Source organism: Lucilia sericata, unplaced genomic scaffold (genome assembly GCF_015586225.1).
Source record: "Lucilia sericata isolate MDLA Ls3-8-SP2 unplaced genomic scaffold, ASM1558622v1 Contig000847F_arrow, whole genome shotgun sequence".
In the NCBI taxonomy this organism is placed as follows: domain Eukaryota; kingdom Metazoa; phylum Arthropoda; class Insecta; order Diptera; family Calliphoridae; genus Lucilia; species Lucilia sericata.
The window spans coordinates 143,573-166,347 of NW_023994839.1; the positions used below are offsets into that span (position 1 = coordinate 143,573).

Genomic DNA, 22,775 nt, shown 5'->3' on the forward strand with positions numbered 1-22,775 from the left:
CAAAAACTACAAACTGGTAGCTACCACTCTAGTGTGATGAGGATTTTCAGTGCAAAAACCAGCAATAAATCTTTACATTACAATTTCTGATTGATACACTAGACTCGTATTTAAAACTTTTAAATACTATGTAGTCGTCTATGATTGTACAAGAGTTTAACATATTTCTTTTTTTTTTCTTTTTGTCTGCTAATGATAATTTTGTTTCTCTACACTATTTCAACGTTTGATTTTCAAACATCAATTTCAGCCAAATTGGAGTTACAACAGCAACAAAATCGAAAAAAAAAAAAAACAAAAAACAGCAACATAAACTTTGCGGTTTTTACCAAATTGAGTTTGAAGCAAAAAGAAAAAAAAAAGCAAATTTAAAATTACTTTTTTTAAAAATAGTGAATGGCGCGTGTAGAGCAAAAACAAAATTACGAACAGAAACACACACAAAACCTTAATTTTAAATGCCATTAAAAGTAATTTACCAAAAAAATAATACAAAAAAATGAGAAAAAAGACACACACAAACCACTATTGACAAAAGTCAGTGCAACATTTTTTTAATACTTTTCATACCGGTTTAATAATGAATAATTGACCAAATCTCTATCAATGAATTTTTGGGGGAATATAAAAATTAAAAAATGTTTTTGTTCAAAATTATTTAAAACAAAGTACCAATAATATTGTTATCAATCTAATTTTTAAATTAGTACTATAATTAAAAAGTAATATACTTTAAAAAGAGATATGGTGTTTTAGTATTTGTTATTAAAAACACACACAACAAATCGAATTATCGAACAAGAGGCCCTGACCCGTATTCTATGTGACTAATTTTTTTGGTGCGTAAAAAAAACAACTATTTTTAAGTACTTATATAAGCAGTTATTTATAAGCGACCATGAGTTAAAAGTGGCATTTTTAGCTTTTGAACTTATTACATTTCAATGTAAGTTTTTGCTGGGAATGTGGAACAAAAATTTTTAACTTTTGTTAAAATATTTACTAAATGCTTCAGAATTTAGATAACGATAATACTTAAAACAAAAGCCATATTAGGAAAATAATTACAAAAATAAATATTTTTTAATAATAGATAAATATGTATGCACATATTTCAATTAAAACTAAATTTTTCAACTTTTTTTTCCATAATTATTATATTGAATAATAATTTAGATCAAGATATTGCTAAATTAAAAAAAAATTACAAAGTATGTGTCTAGAACTAGAACTGAACTAGAACTGAGCTAGAACTGAGCTAAAACTGAACTAAAAACTGAACTAGAACTGAACTAGAACTGAACTAGAACTGAACTAGAACTGAACTAGAACTGAACTAGAACTGAACTAGAACTGAACTAGAACTGAACTAGAACTGAACTAGAACTGAACTAGAACTGAACTAGAACTGAACTAGAACTGAACTAGAACTGAACTAGAACTGAACTAGAACTGAACTAGAACTGAACTAGAACTGAACTAGAACTGAACTAGAACTTAAACTAGAACTGAACTAGAACTGAACTAGAACTGAACTATACGAACTAACTGAACTAGAACTGACTATGAACTGAACTAACTGAACTAGAACTGAACTATAACGACTGAACTTAACTATAACTGAACTAGACCGGACTAGACTGAACTAGAACTGACAGTAACTGAACGAACTGACAGAACGGACTAGAACTGGAACTAGAACTGAACTAAACTGACATAGAACTGAACTAGAACTGAACTAAACTGCACTAGAACTGACCTAGCACTGACTAGCACTGAAACTAGAACTGAACTCGAACTGAACTAAACTGAACTAGAACGACCCTAGAACTGAACTGAACTGAACTAGAACTGAACTAGAACTGAACTAGAACGTAACTAAACTGAAACTAGAACCTGAACTAGAACTGACTTGAACGGTAACTAGAACTGAACTAGATACTGAACAGAACTAAACTAAAAAAAAAAGAACTGAACTAAGAACTGAACTAGAACTGACCTAGAACTGAACTAGAACTGAACAGAATGAACTAGAACTGAACTAGACTGAACTAGAACTGAACTAGAACTAACAGAACTACTAGAACTGAACAGAACTGAACTAGAACTGACTAGAACTGAACTAGACTGACTAGAACTGAACTAGAACTGAACTAGAACTGAACTAAACTGAACTAGAACTGAACTAGAACTGAACAAGACTGGAACTAGAACGAACTAGAACTGAACTAGAACTGAACTAGAACTGAACTGAACTGAACTAGAACTGAACTAGAACTGAACTAGAACTAACTAGAACTGAACTAGAACTGAACTAGAACTGAACTAGAACTGAACTAGAACTGAACTAGAACTGAACTAGAACTGAACTAGAACTGAACTAGAACTGAACTAGAACTGAACTAGAACTGAACTAGAACTGAACTAGAACTGAACTAGAACTGAACTAGAACTGAACTAGAACTGAACTAGAACTGAACTAGAACTGAACTAGAACTGAACTAGAACTGAACTAGAACTGAACTAGAACTGAACAAGAACTGAACTAGAACTGAACTAGAACTGAACTAGAACTGAACTAGAACTGAACTAGAACTGAACTAGAACTGAACTAGACTGAACTAGAACTGAACTAGAACTGACCTACAACTGAACTAGAACTGAACTACAACTGAACTAGAACTGAACTAGAACTGAACTAGAACTGAACTAGAACTGAACTAGAACTGAACTAGAACTGAACTAGAACTGAACTAGAACTGAACTAGAACTGAACTAGAACTGAACTAGAACTGAACTAGAACTGAACTAGAACTGAACTAGAACTGAACTAGAACTGAACTAGAACTGAACTAGAACTGAACTAGAACTGAACTAGAACTGAACTAGAACTGAACTAGAACTGAACTAGAACTGAACTAGAACTGAACTAGAACTGAACTAGAACTGAACTAGAACTGAACTAGAACTGAACTAGAACTGAACTAGAACTGAACTAGAACTGAACTAGAACTGAACTAGAACTGAACTAGAACTGAACTAGAACTGAACTAGAACTGAACTAGAACTGAACTAGAACTGAACTAGAACTGAACTAGAACTGAACTAGAACTGAACTAGAACTGAACTAGAACTGAACTAGAACTGAACTAGAACTGAACTAGAACTGAACTAGAACTGAACTAGAACTGAACTAGAACTGAACTAGAACTGAACTAGAAGCTGAACTAGAACTGAACTAGAACTGAACTAGAACTGAACTAGAACTGAACTAGAACTGAACTAGAACTGAACTAGAACTGAACTAGAACTGAACTAGAACTGTTTAAATTTTCGCACATAATTTTAGCAACATGTTGCCCTAAATTAAAAGCAATCTAATAGATTCAAACTTATATCAATTGCAATATACTTAGAAATAATTTCGGTACACATATCAGCAACATATTGTCATCAAATTAAAATAATGATACATATGATATCTCTCATAGTCTAACAACAAGTTGCTTTAAAATTGAAATATAAGGACTAAAATTTTTCTCTAATAGTTTAAATATTATCTCTTACATGTTGCTGGGAATATTAATCATCAATATGAAACTAATCCCTAGTCAAATTGAAAAATTTTATTTGGCAAGATATCTTATAGAAATTTTCTAAGTTTACAAATTTCGAACACGTTATATTAGACAATTTACAATAACAACAACAACAGCAGAAAAAGAGATTAGAGTGACTTTCGCTACTGGAATGTCAAGTATCAATGACAGCTGTCAACTTGTTTTCAAAAATAAAAAAAAGATATTGGAAAATTAATAGATTTACATTAAAGTGAATCATGTCTAGTTTTGTTTTTTACTTTACAACAAAATATTTACAAAAATTTTTGTTTAAAGGTTTCAAATTACAAAACCTCAAAATGAAATAAAATTTCATATTTTTTAAATCAATTATTAATTTAAAAAATATTATTTTTTTTAATAAAACAAAAGAAAAAAACTTACCCGTATAAAACAAAACGGCAAACCATCTGTGGTATCTGTTGCATTTGTGTTGCTGCTGCCGCTGCTGTTGTTGCTGCTCATTGTGCTCATGCCACTGCTGTTGGCAGTATCAATACTTGAAGTGGTTGTATCCATTTTTTTTCTCTACAAGTTTTCTGTGTGTTGTTTGTTGGGCAACAAAATACAAATGTAGTGTAGTGACTTGTTGCAAGAGTAAAAGTTTATAATAAAAAAATTAATAAGTTTACAGCTTTTTTTTTAATATTTTATTTTGCACAACATTTAATATGATTTGAAAACTTTAAATTTAATTCTTTTATTAATTGAATTTCTTATTAATATTATTAGTAACAAATTTGTTGTTTTAATTTATGCACTAATTCAATTTTTAATCATGTTTAAACACGGAACTAACATTTTTTTCTTTCTTTCATTTATTTTTTAACTTTTTTTGGGGGATTTTCTTTATTAAAAAAACACTTGTATTTTTATTTAAAAATTTCTTTTATAAATTCACTTTTTTTCGTAGAAATTGTTGAAAAAAAATTTTAATGGAAAAGAAAGTCACTGGTGCATTATGGTCTGACGCAGCAACTCAAAACACACCTCCTGCTTAACATTTTTTCTTTCGATTTTTTTTTTTAATATTTTCACTCAAGTTTTTTTTTGTTGTTGATTTATTTCGTTTATGATATAATTCTGTAAAGATAAAAATATAAAAAATGCACATTAATCTATAGACTTATGAAACAAAATATTAAAAATTTTACTTAAAATCAGGTTTTAAAATAATTTATTTAAATTTTGTTTAATTAGAAGGAAAGAGAGAGAGAGAGTGAGTAGAAACCAGAAAATTAATTTTACATAATTTATTAAAACATGGAAATCATTTTTAGTTTATAGTTTTTTAATAGGCATTGGATAAAGGGAGGGTGTTGTTTAAAGTTTTACCGCCTAGTGTTTGTTTTTGAAAGAAATACTAAAAAAATTGTGTTTAAAATTCTTTTTTTTAACATTAATGTAAGTGTCAAAATTTCTTGTTTTTCTTAATCTTTCCCATAATTTGTAACTTCCTTTAGTGTAAAATTCTTAAAATTATAATTAATTGTTAGAAAATTTTAAAACCATGAACATTTTTTGTTTGTCTAACATAATGATGAGAAAGTTTTTTTATTACAAACTATTTAATTTGGTATTTTTTACATTTTTGAAATGTAAATTTGGTTAAAAGCTTGTTTTTAAAGTAAAATTCTTTAGCAACTTGTTGCCAGCAACATTATATGTATATAACATTTCTACATAGATTAAGTTTTGTAAGAAATACTAACGAATATTTGAGAAAAATGTCAAATTAAAAAGACCTTTAGTTACTTGTTGCCAGCAACATTGTTGCCATAGTTAAACTATTTTTCAGTCACTTGTTGCCAGCTTTATTTCTCAATAGTTTTCATTCAGAATAACATTAAAATGACATATTTTTCACATAATAGCAATGTTTTTTAAAACATACTTTAGTTACTTGTTGCCAGCAACATTTGTTGCAATAGTTAAACTATTCTTCAGTCTCTTGTTGCCAGCTTTATTTCTCGATAGATTTCATTCAGAATAACATTAAAATGCCATATTTTTGCACATAATAAACATACTTTAGTTACATGTTGCCAGCAACATTTGGAATAACGTTTAATATTTTAACTTTAAAATTTTTAAAGTAAAACATACAAATTTTAAAGATTTTTTAAAAGCAACCTGTTGTTAGACAATTTGAACTATAACATTCTAAAATTAACATATAATACCTAGTTACATACTTTAGCTACTTGTTGCTAGCAACATAATATTCACAAAATGTTTCTCACTTGTTGCAGGCTTTATTTCTCAATAGTGTTCATTCAGAATAACATTAAAATACCAACTTTTTCACATATTAACAAGTTTTTTTTTAAACATACTTTAGTTACTTGTTGCCAGCAACATTTGGAATAACGTTTAATATTTTAAATTTAAAATTGTTAAAGTAATACATAAAAATTTTAAAGATTTTTTAAAAGCAACATATTGCTAGACAATTTGAAATACAAAATTCTATAATATACTTTATATACATACTTTAGCTACTTGTTGCTAGCAACATAATGATTACGAAATGTTTCTCACATAATAAACTTTTAACAAAAAGGTGTTGCTAGTGATTCTAGTATATTGCCAACAATTCGCAAACTTATTAACATAGTATAATGCGTTGTGGACCCCTGACTCTGGTCTCTGGTGGGTCCTCTTTTCGCAAGTGAAATTTCATTAGTATCGGAGAAACCATTAAGAAGTTACAGAACTATTTTCGTCTTTTTTAATTTATATACGATTGTACATCTTGTTGCCAGCAACATTTAGAATAACATTAACGTTTTACTAGTATAATTTTTAGCGTTTTTAATAGCAACATGTTGCTTAACAAACCTGCCAAGAAAACAGTTAAGTAATGTACTCTATAATATATATTTTTTCAATAATTCTATAGATTAAATAGTTTAAAATGTTGCTAAAAACGTGATAATAAGAGACAGAAAGGAAATTCTGTTAAATTGTGTTCTAGTCTGGTAGACCGGAGATGGTGAGTTCGATTCCCACCTGTATACCTACATCCTCCTTTCAAACTAATTAACTAACTAGACAATTCTATCTAACAGTCCATTTAAATCTAATTTTCAAAGGCCCCTAGCTTACATAATATCCGGCATAAAATCAAAGTGAAATTTTGTCAAATAACTCTCCCTTCTTTAAAACACAGACACCGACTTCTAACAAACCCAACATTCCATTGAACATTATAAACCTTTGGAAAAAAGCAAAAAAAAATATATATAGATTACGAAAATAAATAAGCGTGTGAAAATAGAAACCTGTTTATAATTAAAATAAAACACACACACACACAAATCTATAATGTTTATTACCTTTCCCCAAAAACCACAATAAATGTACATATATTGATAATATTGGTTTATTTCACTTTTGAAAGAAAGAAACCTTTAAACTCTACAAACTAATGCACTCAGTCACATACACTTTAAAATGATTTAAAATGGATTAAGAGTTTAAAAAACTTTAGATTTCAAATAACAAAAAAAATACCAAACCGACAAAGTAGAGGGAAAATTAAAGATTTGAGAAAAAAGCAAATTATAAAATTGATTAACTGATTAACAAAATGTTGGTGAAATGAAAACAGTAATGGATTAAAAGATTTATTTTCTTTAAACAAAATTTGTTAATTTACAATTTGTGGGCAACATGTTGCTTTGATATTCATTGTCAATAGTAAAGGTTGCCTTACAGAATAATTGTTTAATTTAGAGTTTACTTCAACTTTAATAATGTGTTTGTTTTAATTTTTTTATACAAATCCTTGAAAAAGCTTAAATAATGTTTAGCAACAAGTTGCTAGCAACATTTTAAATTAGTTAAAATATTGGGAATTTTTAAATTTATATTTTTTTCTTAAAAATACAAAAAAAAAGTTTTTTATAAAATTTCATAAATTTTAATATTAGCAACATGTTGCTAGCAACATTCGAACATTTTAACACATCCTTGTAAAAATTTCTAGTTTAAATAAAAATATTTGTTATAGAACTAAACTTTGAAAAAAAAGAAAGAAAATCAATTTTTTATTTATGTATAAAATATTTAGCAACAAGTTGCTAGCAACATTCTTAAAATTTGTGCGAAATATTGAATTTTTTTATATAACTTAGAAATCTTTAATGTAAAACGAATTTAAAAGAATTATAAAATTGAAAGAAAAAACTACAGTAAAAAATTTTGTTAGCAACAAGTTGCTAGCAACATTCAAAAGTAATTCCAACCTTCCAAAAATTAACGGTAATTTGTGAATCTTATTTAAAATTAATATTATTTTATTAATATACAAAGAAATAAGAAAGATAAGTAGAATTTTTAGCATTTTATTTTAAGCAACAAGTTGCTAGCAACATTCCAAAAAATTTCAAATATCTTGAAAATATATTTAAATAACACAAAAAGCTTCTATGTAAAATCTAATTTAAAAAATTATAATAATTTCAAAACAATAACACATTTAGGGCACAGCAACATGTCGCTAGCAACATTGTGTAAATTCTAACTTCCTAAAAATTAGTGGTAATTTGTGAATTTAATTCAAAATCAATTTTAGTTTATTAATATACAAGGAAAGAACAAAGCAAAAAATTATTTTTATAAATTATTTTTAGCAACAAGTTGCTAGCAACATTCCAAAAAGTTTAAAAAATCTTGAAAATAAATAATAACACAGAATACTTCCATGTGAAACCTATTAAAAAATTAAAAACAATTTCAAAATACAATTAGTGCACAGTAACATGTTGCTAGCAACATTTGGTAAAACGCCTAATATTCCTCAAATTACTCGAAATTTATATAAGATTTTGAAATTATGTTTATTTAAAAAATTCCTTTAGATTGAGCTGGAATTTTCCATGTAAATAAATTTGAACTAATTGTTGTTGTTGTTCAAAAAAACAATGTCGTGGTTTTTTAGTAACACTAATGACTAGTATTAAATAAATATTAAGGTTTTTTATTGTTGGTTTTGTTTTTTTTTCTGCTTGATAAAGAACAAAAGATAAACATTTAAACATAGTTGTTATTTTTGTTTTACTAAAGGTTCATTATGATTAAATAAGTAAAAAAATGATAAATATCATCTTTTTAGCCAACATTATTTTTGAGTCATACGAGGGAGTACAGATAAATAGTTAAATATGTATTTTTATTGTTGTTCCATTTCCTTTACGTAGAACTTAAAAATGACGTCATTTGAAAATTGTTTTTAATTTTGCATTTTTCACAAAAAAGATCGTTATTTAATTACCTGGCACATAATCTTAAACAAAAAATCTTTTCAAACAAACCGAACTCAACCGAAAACAAATTATAAAATTGAAATCCACATTAACAGCTAAAAAAATAACATTTGATGATGAGTATTTAGCATTTTTTTTTCAAATTTAAACTGATTATCAAAAAATCAGAATCAGAATAAAAAAATAAACATTTCCAACAGAACATTAAAGATTTCTTTTAATATAAAAAAAAGCAAAAGGTTCAAAAACCTTGAGTCATTTAATACAATTAAAGCCAGGTAGAGATGACCATTGCTTTACATAATCCAAATTTTTAAATAAAATTTCCGTTACAATACGATATTGTTATATATTTATGGCAAATACCCTTAATTTGTAACAGTTTTTTTCTGCTTCACTTTTATTTAGTTTCTATTTGCCAACAAATCTTTATTTATGGAAACAAAACCCATTGAAAATGGTGCCAATTTTATTTATTTCCTTAAAATATATATTTTTTTTAATTTTTATTTGCAACACTATTTATAAACTGCAGTTTTGAGTACAACAAGTACGAGTAAATATTTATGTTCGTACGACAAGTAAGAGTGTAAATATACAGTTTTATTAATCTTATCTAAAAACAATATAAAAATGTTGTTATTTTATTAACAAAACAACGTCAATAACAACAACTAAGATAAATAACTTGTTTATTTACATGATTATATAAACCAAAATAAAATGTATCTGTTAAAGCAAAACGAGTTAATATTTAATTGTTTTTTGAAATTAACCATTTAGTTGGATTTTCCCTTAGTATTGTGGATTTGTAAAGGATTTCGAATGTTGCTAGCAACTTGTTGCTGACCAGTTATGTTTTTTTTCATAAAAGTTTTGTTTCTTTAAAAATAAGAATATCTATGGAATTTAAAACAAATTTCAAGATTTTTTGAGGTATTCGAAATGTTGCCAGCAACATGTTGCAAAATTTTAAGGCTTTCCTCTATCTACTTTAGTTACAAATATTTACAAATCATACATAGATTCATATTATTACTTGTGGAAATTATAAGGTTTCCAAAGGTTGTTGGTTAGACCGGAAGGTAGTGGTTAGTATTCTAGTGTGGTAGACCGAAGGTCGTGAGTACAAAAGGCCTGGTAGACGATGTTATATATATATCCTCCTTTCAAACTGACTGTCTGACTGACTAACTACGTAAGTAAGTAAGTAAGTTAGTAACTAACTAACTAACTACTAACTAACTAACTAACTAACTAACTAACTAACTAACTAACTAACTAACTAACTAACTACTAACTAACTAACTAACTAACTAACTAACTAACTAACTAACTAACTAACTAACTAACTAACTAACTAACTAACTAACTAACTAACTAACTAACTAACTAACTAACTAACTAACTAACACTAACTAACTAACTAACTAACTAACTAACTAACTAACTAACTAACTAACTAACTAACTAACTAACTAACTAACTAACTAACTAACTAACTAACTAACTAACTAACTAACTAACTAACTAACTAACTACTAACTAACTAACTAACTAACTAACTAACTAACTAACTACAGTAGTTTTCCGATTTAACGACCATTCAATTCTACGAACATCGCATTTAACGAACAAGCTAATTTTTCCTATTGACTACCTTAAATAACGAACAAAACTTGTTTTTTGTACTCTGTTTAACGAACTAATAAAAATATTATTATTTAAATGAAGATAAAATGACATTTATCAAAAATAACAAATAACCTAAGTTGTAGCAAAAAACTATACCGTTGTTTTAAATTGTGCTTTTATACCCAAAACTGTAACACTTTCTGGGTTCTTATTAAATTTTAGTTCGATGTAGCTATGTCCGTCCTTCAGATAATGACTTTAACTCAATACTCGCTTAACAATACGAGTACGCCGATGAAATTCGATACAAACATGTTCTATACTAACCGAAATCTCTAACAAATTTTATGGGAATCGGTCCATAATTGACCTTACCCTCCATATCAGGCCCCCTTAAGAAAATTTCTTCAATGCTCATTACTCGCTTAAAAATACGAGTATAGCGATGTACTTCGAGAAATAACTTTAAAGCTCATGACTGAATTTAAAATACAGCGATTAAATTCGACACAAATATGGTTTGAAGGTCGGTATATAAGATTAGGAATTTTGTGTTTTGTGCTATTTAAAAAAAAAAAAAGAATTAATTTTTATAAAATACATTTAAAAAATATTTTATGTACCTATTTTTAATTATTTTCCTACCAAAAACCCACGTTTTAGTTAGTACTGCATATAACGAACTTTTCAATTTTACGAACAGGCCTGACAACATATGGGTTCGTTAAATCGGAAAACTACTGTAACTAACTAACTAACTAACTAACTAACTAACTAACTAACTAACTAACTAACTAACTAACTAACTAACTAACTAACTAACTAACTAACTAACTAACTAACTTACTTACTAACTATCTATATATCTATCTATCTATCTATCTATCTATCTATCTATCTATCTATCTATCTATCTATCTATCTATCTATCTATCTATCTATCTATCTATCTATCTATCTATCTATCTATCTATCTATCTATCTATCTATCTATCTATCTATCTATCTATCTATCTATCTATCTATCTAAATTAAATTAATGCTTTTTTATTCTCCTCTAATTCAGAACATTTAGAAGATCTTCTTATAACTTGTGGAATTAAAAAGTTTTCCAAGTGTTACTAGCAACATGTTCCGACCATTAGTTTTGTTTTAATTCTATAATTTTCGGTTTAACATACAAGTTCTCTGTGCCGAAATGTTGCTAGCAACTTGTTGCTAATTTTAAATTACAACATTTAAAAAGTTTACATTTAGAACTTGCGGAATTCAATGTATTTTAGAATGTTGCTAGCAACTTGTTGCTGACCATTAGTTTTGTTATTTTGTATAATAGTTTTATGTCTATATTGCTGATTAAATATGGAATGTTTAGAGATAATCTAATGCCATTTTGTAAAATTTTAAACCCTTTGGATAATTAACAAAATTATAACGGTGTTGTTTAATCGTAATTTTAAAGATCTACAAATTGTATACTTTTTCTTAAAATCAAAAAATTACAATATTTTTGTATAAATTTACGTTACCAACTAATCTTTAAAACCATTAAATCCTTAACTATAATCTGTAGGGTATATACGGAAAAGTAAACAATTTTTTTGCTATTACTGCGCAAAAAATAAAGTAAAAAAAAGTAATTTATTTTTATTTTCTTAAATTTGTTCAAACAAATTAATCAAAAATATGAATTATCTGAATAGTAATGTTTAACATCATTATTATTTCTTTATTTCTTAATTTCTCTATATTTATACCCTACACCTTAGTGAGAAGGGTATATATAAGTTTGTCATTCTGTTTGTAATTTTTACTATAGAATTTTCCTACCCTATAAAGTACATATATTCTGGATACTTATAACATAGCGGAGTCGATTAAGTCATGTCCGTCAGTCTGTTCGTTTGACTGCAAATCAAAGAAGAAAAAAACGACAATTTTTGCATGTTTTGACAAAAAAGCAACAACAACCTGGCTTATTGGAAAAAACGTATGTTTGGATGTGTGTTGGCTTTATTGCTTTGAGTATTTTGTTATTTGTTTCGTTTGGAGTAAATTGTTGTTGTTTTTTGTATTGAAATTTAAATTTTATAAAATTAATCACTATGGTAAAGGGTATATAACATTCGTCAAAGTCGAGTATAGTTTTCTTTACTTGTTTTATATCATTTTGATTTTATTTCCTTAATAATTATTATTGATTTCTTTGGCTTAAAAATAAAACTCATCTTTATAAATTTTAAGAATAAGAAACAAGTTCCGGGTTCTTAATTATAAAACTCAAACAAATCAATAAATATTAAAAAGTTGATTTGAAGCATTTTTGTATGAAAAAAATTACCTAAAACCATGTGAATTTTCATTTCGAAGCTGGGAGATTATGATTGGATTTGGTAGAAGAAGTATAGATCATTTTCTTTTAATTTCAATATCGAAATTTTCTTGCGATACGAAAGCTCTTTCGATCTGATATGCGGTAATATGTTTTTCTTTATTGCAAAATTACTAATATATTGAAAGAGATTCATATCAAAATTATAATACAAATTCTGTAGTGGGTTGTTTAAACAATTTTATTGTCTTCTTTTAAATCTTACACATATTTAAATAATTAAAATGTTTGTTACTTAACTAAATAAATAATTATTTTTTTGAATAATATTGTTAATAGCTATTTTGTTAAAACGCTGAAAGTTAGGTATTTCTGTCAGGTATAAACACGGGTCATTAATTATAGTCTGTTTTTGTTTATTAATAAGAATTTCAGTTTTGAGTGTGGGAACAATAAAAAGTTAAATATTTTACATTGTAGCTATTAGAAATAAATTAAATTTCATTATTACTTTTTTTCAAAAAAGTTCTTTTTGAATAGTTATGAAGGAGAGTTTCAGACAGTTGGCGTCATTTTGACAACTAAGAATAAGTTTAAAATACATGTTCTGACTCGAAATGGTATGCCGATTACAATTAAAAATACAACAATATATGCTCATTTAAGCCCTATCCTTCTTTCTACTTTATGTTTTGTAAAAACTGGGACCAAAATATACCTGAGCTGCACTGAATCCGAATCTAGCCTCAACATTTTTCCATCCCATTAAGGCATTGAAATTTATAGTTGTTTTTAACTTTTGATTAAGGGATCTCGAAATAGAAAAAAGATATAACAGAGGTGAAAGGTCTATTTAAAAGTCCACAGATTAGACTTTCCGACGACATAACAAATTTTATAAATTAAGATGTCATCGCGCTAAAACAATCGATCTTTGTGACACGATATCTGGAAAACATTAACAAACTTATTCAGAGCTGCTCAGTCCCCTTTTGTCTCTAAGTTTCAACTTTCTACAAATTTTGTTGGCCTGTGCAATTCTGCTTTGAACAACCCTATAGGTATCATCAGTTTTATATTTGCAAATCAAAAACTTTTAAACCGCCATAGAGTGAGATAATATTTTATTGGCAAATTTCACAACTGTTGGGATTTTCTAATTTAAAACACAAATGCTATAGTTTCCATTAGGTATACATATTTTTATCATACAGAAAGTTTAACATTCAGAGCCACAAATCGAATACTAAATCAATTGACAGACACTACCACGTTCAAAATAACTTAAATTTTATTACATACCCACAATTCGAAATTATGTAAAAAGTAATCCAAAAAATTTATTCAAATTCAATAATTTCACTTTTTTTGTAAACAACACTCTATATTATGAACTTTTTTTCATTAAAAAGAAGTTATTTTTTCTTCTTTTTAGAAATTTTTATGCAAAATAACTACTTTGTGTAATAACAACACTGTGAATATATAATTTTGGTTTTGTTTTGATTTTATTGCTTTATAATTATACTGTTTTGTAGTTGTTTTTTCTATTACACTTCGCCCACTCTGCACACAGATGAGAAAGAACAAAATCAAAAAAAAGGTAAACAAATGATGTTGATGATTATTATAATAACTATTGTTCTTGTTGTTTGTTGTTATTATTGTCTGTACTCAATATTTTTGTAACACAACAACAATAACAAACACTAACTACTATGTACCACCTTCCGGTAAATAGAATAATGGTGTGTACAAGAAGATGAAATAAACAAAAATATGTAAAAACTAAATAAATAAATAATTATTATTAGTAGGTACCACTTTGTAACAATGTATGTATATTTTTGTATTGTTGTTTTATTTATGATTTTTTTATTATTATTATTATTATTATTATGCAGCTACATTGCAACATTAAATACAAAAACACAAACAAACGTTTGTAGTAAATCACTTATAAACTCTTCTCACTTACTGCAATCTGAATACAACTCTACCAAGTTGGGGGTAGGATTACATTCCCATAGAAAATTTCATGATAATGAATTAATTGTTGATTTTATAAAAAAATTGTGGTAAATAGAAAAACTTTATAAGTATGTAGTAGTCACTCCTCACTTTTATTCTGTTTTTTAGTTTTTCTATGTAAAAAACCGTTGTTTTTTTATTTTTGTAAATGTCGTGTTAGTTTTTTTTTTTTTTGTTTCTATTGCTTCACTAAATTCACTCTCTTTTTGTTGTAACTAGTTTTATTGTTTGTTTTTAACTGTTTTTTTATTTTTAACAGACAATTTTTGTTAAACAAAAATGTCACCGTTTTCCGTCTTCACATGAACCGCACGTGTCGAAAGTCGTTTATTAACTAAAAAGTCTAACAATTGTTTGTGGTAAATGTGGCTCAAAAATAATAATAACAGTGACTGATACTCACTTGGCCCTCTCTGAGTGTAATAACGTCAAGTGAGCATGAAAGTGCAGTGATAGAAAACAAAACACACGGTTGTGTTTAGCCAGTCACTTGTTGATATTTGTTAACAGGTTTAAAAATAAACAGGTAACTCTAGAAAAATGTTAAAAAGTGAAAAATGTTGGTAAGAAAAAACCGTTAAATTTGAATTTAAGAAGTAATTGGAGAAGCAAGGTCAGTTGTTTCACTCTGTCTCGCGTAACTAACTAACTAACTAACTAACTAACTAACTAACTAACTAACTACTAACTAACTAACTAACTAACTAACTACTAACTACTAACTACTAACTAACTAACTAACTAACTAACTAACTAACTAACTAACTAACTAACTAACTAACTAACTAACTACTAACTAACTAACTACGAACTAACTAACTAACTACTACCTAACTAACTACCTAACTAACTAACTAACTAACTACTAACTAACTAACTAACTAACTAACTAACTAACTAACTAACTAACTAACTAACTAACTAACTAACTAACTAACTAACTAACTAACTAACTAACTAACTAACTAACTAACTAACTAACTAACTACTACTAACTAACTAACTAACTAACTAACTAACTAACTAACTAACTAACTAACTAACTAACTAACTAACTAACTAACTAACTACTAACTAACTAACTAACTACTAACTAACTAACTAACTAACTAACTAACTAACTAACTAACTAACTACTAACTAACTAACTAACTAACTACTAACTAACTAACTAACTAACTAACTAACTAACTACTAACTAACTAACTAACTAACTAACTACTACTAACTAACTAACTAACTAACTAACTAACTACTAACTAACTAACTACTAACTAACTAACTAACTAACTAACTAACTAACTAACTAACTAACTAACTAACTACTAACTAACTAACTAACTAACTAACTACTAACTAACTAACTAACTAACTAACTAACTACTAACTAACTAACTAACTAACTAACTAACTAACTAACTAACTAACTAACTAACTAACTAACTAACTAACTAACTAACTAACTAACTAACTAACTAACTAACTAACTAACTAACTAACTAACTAACTAACTAACTAACTAACTAACTAACTAACTACTAACTAACTAACTAACTAACTAACTAACTAACTAACTAACTAACTAACTAACTAACTAACTAACTAACTAACTAACTACTACTAACTACTAACTAACTAACTAACTAACTAACTAACTAACTAACTAACTAACTAACTAACGACTAACTAACTAACTAACTAACTAACTAACTAACTAACTAACTAACTAACTAACTAACTAACTAACTAACTAACTAACTAACTAACTAACTAACTAACTAACTAACTAACTAACTAACTAACTAACTAACTACTAACTAACTAACTAACTAACTAACTACTAACTAACTAACTAACTAACTAACTAACTACTAACTAACTAACTAACTAACTAACTAACCTAACTAACTAACTAACTAACTAACTAACTAACTAACTAACTAACTAACTAACTAACTAACTACTAACTAACTAACTAACTAACTAACTACTAACTAACTAACTACTAACTAACTAACTAACTAACTAACTAACTAACTAACTACTAACTAACTACTAACTAACTAACTAACTAACTAACTAACTAACTAACTAACTAACTAACTACTAACTAACTAACTAACTAACTACTAACTAACTAACTAACTAACTAACTACTAACTAACTAACTAACTAACTAACTAACTAACTAACTAACTAACTAACTAACTAACTAACTAACTAACTAACTAACTAACTAACTAACTACTAACTAACTAACTAACTAACTAACTAACTAACTACTAACTAACTAACTAACTAACTACTAACTAACTAACTAACTAACTAACTAACTAACTAACTACTAACTAACTAACTAACTAACTAACTAACTAACTACTACTAACTAACTAACTAACTAACTACTAACTACTAACTAACTAACTACTAACTAACTACTAACTAACTAACTAACTAACTACTAACTAACTAACTAACTACTAACTAACTAACTAACTAACTAACTAACTAACTACTAACTAACTAACTAACTAACTAACTAACTAACTAACTAACTAACTAACTAACTAACTAACTAACTAACTACTAACTACTAACTAACTAACTAACTAACTAACTAACTAACTAACTAACTAACTAACTAACTAACTAACTACTAACTAACTAACTAACTAACTAACTAACTAACTAACTAACTACTAACTAACTAACTAACTAACTAACTAACTAACTAACTAACTAACTAACTAACTAACTAACTAACTAACTAACTACTAACTAACTAACTAACTAACTAACTAACTAACTAACTAACTAACTAACTAACTAACTAACTAACTAACTAACTAACTAACTAACTAACTAACTAACTAACTAACTAACTAACTAACTAACTAACTAACTAACTAACTAACTAACTACTAACTAACTAACTAACTAACTAACTAACTAACTACTAACTAACTACTAACTAACTAACTAACTACTAACTAACTAACTAACTAACTAACTAACTAACTAACTACTAACTAACTAACTAACTAACTAACTAACTAACTAACTAACTAACTAACTAACTAACTAACTAACTAACTAACTAACTAACTAACTACTAACTAACTAACTAACTAACTAACTAACTAACTAACTAACTAACTAACTAACTAACTAACTAACTAACTAACCTAACTAACTAACTAATACTAACTAACTAACTAACTAACTAACTAACTAACTAACTACTAACTAACTAACTAACTAACTAACTAACTAACTAACTAACTAACTAACTAACTAACTAACTACTAACTAACTAACTAACTAACTAACTAACTAACTACTAACTAACTAACTAACTACTAACTAACTAACTAACTAACTAACTAACTAACTAACTAACTAACTAACTAACTAACTACTAACTAACTAACGAACTAACTAACTAACTAACTAACTAACTAACCTAACTAACTACTAACTAACTAACTAACTAACTAACTAACTAACTAACTAACTAACTAACTAACTAACTAACTAACTAACTAACTAACTAACTAACTAACTTACTAACTAACTAACTAACTAACTAACTAACTAACGAACTAACTAACTAACTAACTAACTACTAACTAACTACTAACTAACTAAACTAACTAACTAACTAACTAACTAACTAACTAAACTAACTACTAACTAACTAACTAACTAACTAACTAACTAACTAACTACTAACTAACTAACTAACTAACTAACTAACTAACTAACTACTAACTAACTAACTAACTAACTAACTAACTAACTAACTAACTACTAACTAACTAACTACTAACTAACTAACTAACTACTACTACTAACTACTACTAACTACTAACTAACTAACTAACTACTAACTAACTAACAAACTAACTAACTAACTAACTAACTAACTGACTAACTAACTAACTAACTAACTAACAACTAACTAACTAACTAACTAACACAACTAACTAACTAACTTACTAACTAACTAACTAACTAACTAACTAACTAACTAACTAACTAACTACTAACTAACTAACTAACTACCTACTACTAACTAACTAACTAACTAACTAACTACTAACTACTAACTAACTAACTAACTAACTACTACTAACTAACTAACTAACTAACTAACTAACTACTAACTACTAACTACACTAACTAACTAACTACTAACTAACTAACAACTAACAAACTACTCTAACTAACTAACTACTAACTAACTAACTAACTAACTAATAACTAACAAACCAACTAACTAACTCCTAACTAACTTTTCAAAATCCTGTTGAATGCAAAATCTGGTGAATTGGGACAATAGCGGTTTAAAATATTACGCGTTGAATGAAAGATCTGGTGAATTGAATATAAAATTCAACACAAATTCCATCATGTAATTTATTTCTTCAGAAAGGTTATTGAATTTGTTCATCCTAAAGGTATGCTGTTATTTTGATTACTATTTTCTTGTATTTTTCATCCCAATTTAAGTTTACTACATCATCCTTAATGTATGCAATCGTTTTTTTCCAAATCTACTCCTTAAGTTGTAAATCTTCGTTTCATTAGAAGAAATCTAGACTATAGAACAGTCTAGGTTATGGATTGTACTTTAGCGAAGACCATAGTCAAATTTATTATAACAGAAAAATAATTTTAATAAGGAAATAAAAACAAATTGTATTAGTTATTTCAAATCACTCACCTTTTTCTTTTGCTGTTCAAATAACGATATTCTCCCGTTTGCATTTCCTTGCATACAACCAAAAACAATATTTCCACTTTGAAACACATACATACATATTTACATATATGCATACCCACCAACTCTTTTCGTTAACCTTTTTCCTTTATTTGTCACAACTTTTCCCCTCAGACTTTTTTTTCCAAACTTTCCCACTACCCCTTTTAATTAATGCTTCTTTCTCATCACTTAACAAAACGAATGGCCCGACAAAAGAAAAACCACCGATCGACGCGCTCGGCCTAACAAAATTGCAATGAATTTTAGGCAAATTTTTAAAACACTTTTTAAACCAATAATTTAACACTTTTTTATAAACATTTCTTCATAACGGTATTTATAAACAATTTTCAAACAAAAATATTTAAATATTAACAATTAATTAACACTTTAAATTAATTTAAACAGGACTCCTAACACAAAACAACCGAACACTTTAGAAATTTTTCGCTACTAAAGAAGAAGACAAATAACTAAAGCAACAAAAGGTAATAGAAATTGTCGTTGTTGTTGTTATTATTAGAACTAAATTTAAAGAGCAACTATCTACTAACAATAACAACAACTGCAATGACGGATGCTTTTTGTCATTGTTCCATTTCATAAGTTTTCTTAATATTTCTAAAGTGTTCGGTTGCTTAGGCTTAAAGATACTGTTTAAATTTAAATAAATCATAAATTAATTGTTAATAATAAAATATTTTTGTTGCATAATATTAAAGAAATGTTAATTTATATCCGTATATAAAAATATTTATAAAAAAATGTGCAATTTGTCAAATTTGTTAAGGCAATTGTTAGAAGGCATCGAAACACGAAAGAGAGTGTTTTTGAGTGGGAGTGTAAGAGGGAGTATATGTATATTAGCAAATCATTAATATGTTGTTGTTATTACATTATTACAATTATTTAAAGAAATTGTATGTAACCAAAATGTGAGAAAAAAAAGTAACTACATATTGTGTTTCAGCTGTAAAATAAGGAGACAACTACAACAACAACAGAAATAAAGGCAAGTAATCTATATACCAGGCATGGAAAATTTAAATTTTGAAATATGTAGTACTAATTTAAAACAAAACTAATAACTTTTATGTTTTAAAGTCTAGACTAGATTATTGACTAGACTATAGACTGAACTATAGACAAGACTATAGACTACAACACCATGGACTGGACTAGAAAAAGGTACTAAAGCACTGAATTTCCCATGCCTGATATATGCAAAAAAGTAAACACATAGACTAGACTATAGACTAGACTATAGACTAGACTATAGACTAGACTATAGACTAGACTATAGACTAGACTATAGACTAGACTATAGACTAGACTATAGACTAGACATAGACTAGACTATAGACTAGACTATAGACTAGACTATAGACTAGACTATAGGCTAGACTATAGACTAGACTATAGACTAGACTATAGACTAGACTATAGACTAGACTATGGACTAGACTATAGACTAGACTATAGACTAGACTATAGACTAGACTATAGACTAGACTATAGACTAGACTATAGACTAGACTATAGACTAGACTATAGACTAGACTATAGACTAGACTATAGACTAGACTATAGACTAGACTATAGACTAGACTATAGACTAGACTATAGACTAGACTATAGACTAGACTATAGACTAGACTATAGACTAGACTATAGACTAGACTATAGACTAGACTATAGACTAGACTATAGACTAGACTATAGACTAGACTATAGACTAGACTATAGACTAGACTATAGACTAGACTATAGACTAGACTATAGACTAGACTATAGGCTAGACTATAGACTAGACTATAGACTAGACTATAGACTAGACTATAGACTAGACTATAGACTAGACTATAGACCAGACTATAGACTAGACTATAGACTAGACTATAGACTAGACTATAGACTAGACTATAGGCTAGACTATAGCTAGACTATAGACTAGACTATAGACTAGACTATAGACTAGACTATAGACTAGACTATAGACTAGACTATAGACTAGACTATAGACTAGACTATAGACTAGACTATGACTAGACTATAGACTAGACTATAGACTAGACTATAGACTAACTATAGACTAGACTATAGACTAGACTATAGACTAGACTATAGACTAGACTATAGACTAGACTATAGACTAGACTATAGACTATATAGACTAGACTATAGACTAGACTATAGACTAGACTATAGACTAGACTATAGACTAGACTATACTAGACTATAGACTAGACTATAGACTAGACTATAGACTAGACTATAGACTAGACTATAGACTAGACTATAGACTAGACTATAGACTAGACTATAGACTAGACTATAGACTAGACTATAGACTAGACTATAGACTAGACTATAGACTAGACTATAGACTAGACTATAGACTAGACTATAGACTAGACTATAGACTAGACTATAGACTAACTATAGACTAGACTATAGACTAGACTATAGACTAGACTATAGACTAGACTATAGACTAGACTATAGACTAGACTATAGACTAGACTATAGACTAGACTAAGACTAGACGATAGACTAGACTATAGACTAGACTAGAGACTAGACTATAGACTAGACTATAGACTAGACTATAGACTAGACTATAGACTAGACTATAGACTACTATAGACTAGACTATAGACTAGACTATAGACTAGACTATGACTAGACTAGACTAGACTATAGACTGACTATAGACTAGACTATAGACTAGACTATAGACTAGACTAATAGACTGACTATGACTATACTATAGACTAGACTAGAGACTAGACCTTATAGACTAGACTATAGACTAGACTTAGACTAGACTATAGACTAGACTATAGACTAAGACTATAGACTAGACTATAGCCTAGACTATAGACTAGACTATAGACTAGACTATAGACTAGACTATAGACTAGACTATAGACTAGACTATGAACTAGACTATAGACTAGATTATAGACTAGACTATAGACTAGATTATAGACTAGACTATAGACTAGACTATAGACTACACTATAGACTAAACTATAGACTAGACTATAGACTAGACTATAGACTAGACTATAGACTAGACTATAGACTAGACTATAGACTAGACTATAGACTAGACTATA

At 27.5% G+C, this 22,775-nt stretch overlaps 1 protein-coding gene across 1 annotated transcript in view; it reads right to left on the reverse strand.

Moving 5' to 3' along the window:
- Positions 1 to 15,223, reverse strand: part of LOC119608536 (rhophilin-2) — a 132,264-nt gene extending 117,041 nt beyond the window's left edge. Inside the window, exons 1-2 of the mRNA XM_037962992.1 lie at positions 14,836 to 15,223; positions 4,005 to 4,703 (exon numbers count right to left, since the gene is read on the reverse strand). Coding sequence (XP_037818920.1) covers positions 4,005 to 4,139 — 135 coding nt within the window. The 5' untranslated portion in view covers positions 4,140 to 4,703; positions 14,836 to 15,223. The remainder of the gene's footprint in view (positions 1 to 4,004; positions 4,704 to 14,835) is intronic.
- Between the last annotated feature and the right edge of the window lie 7,552 nt (positions 15,224 to 22,775).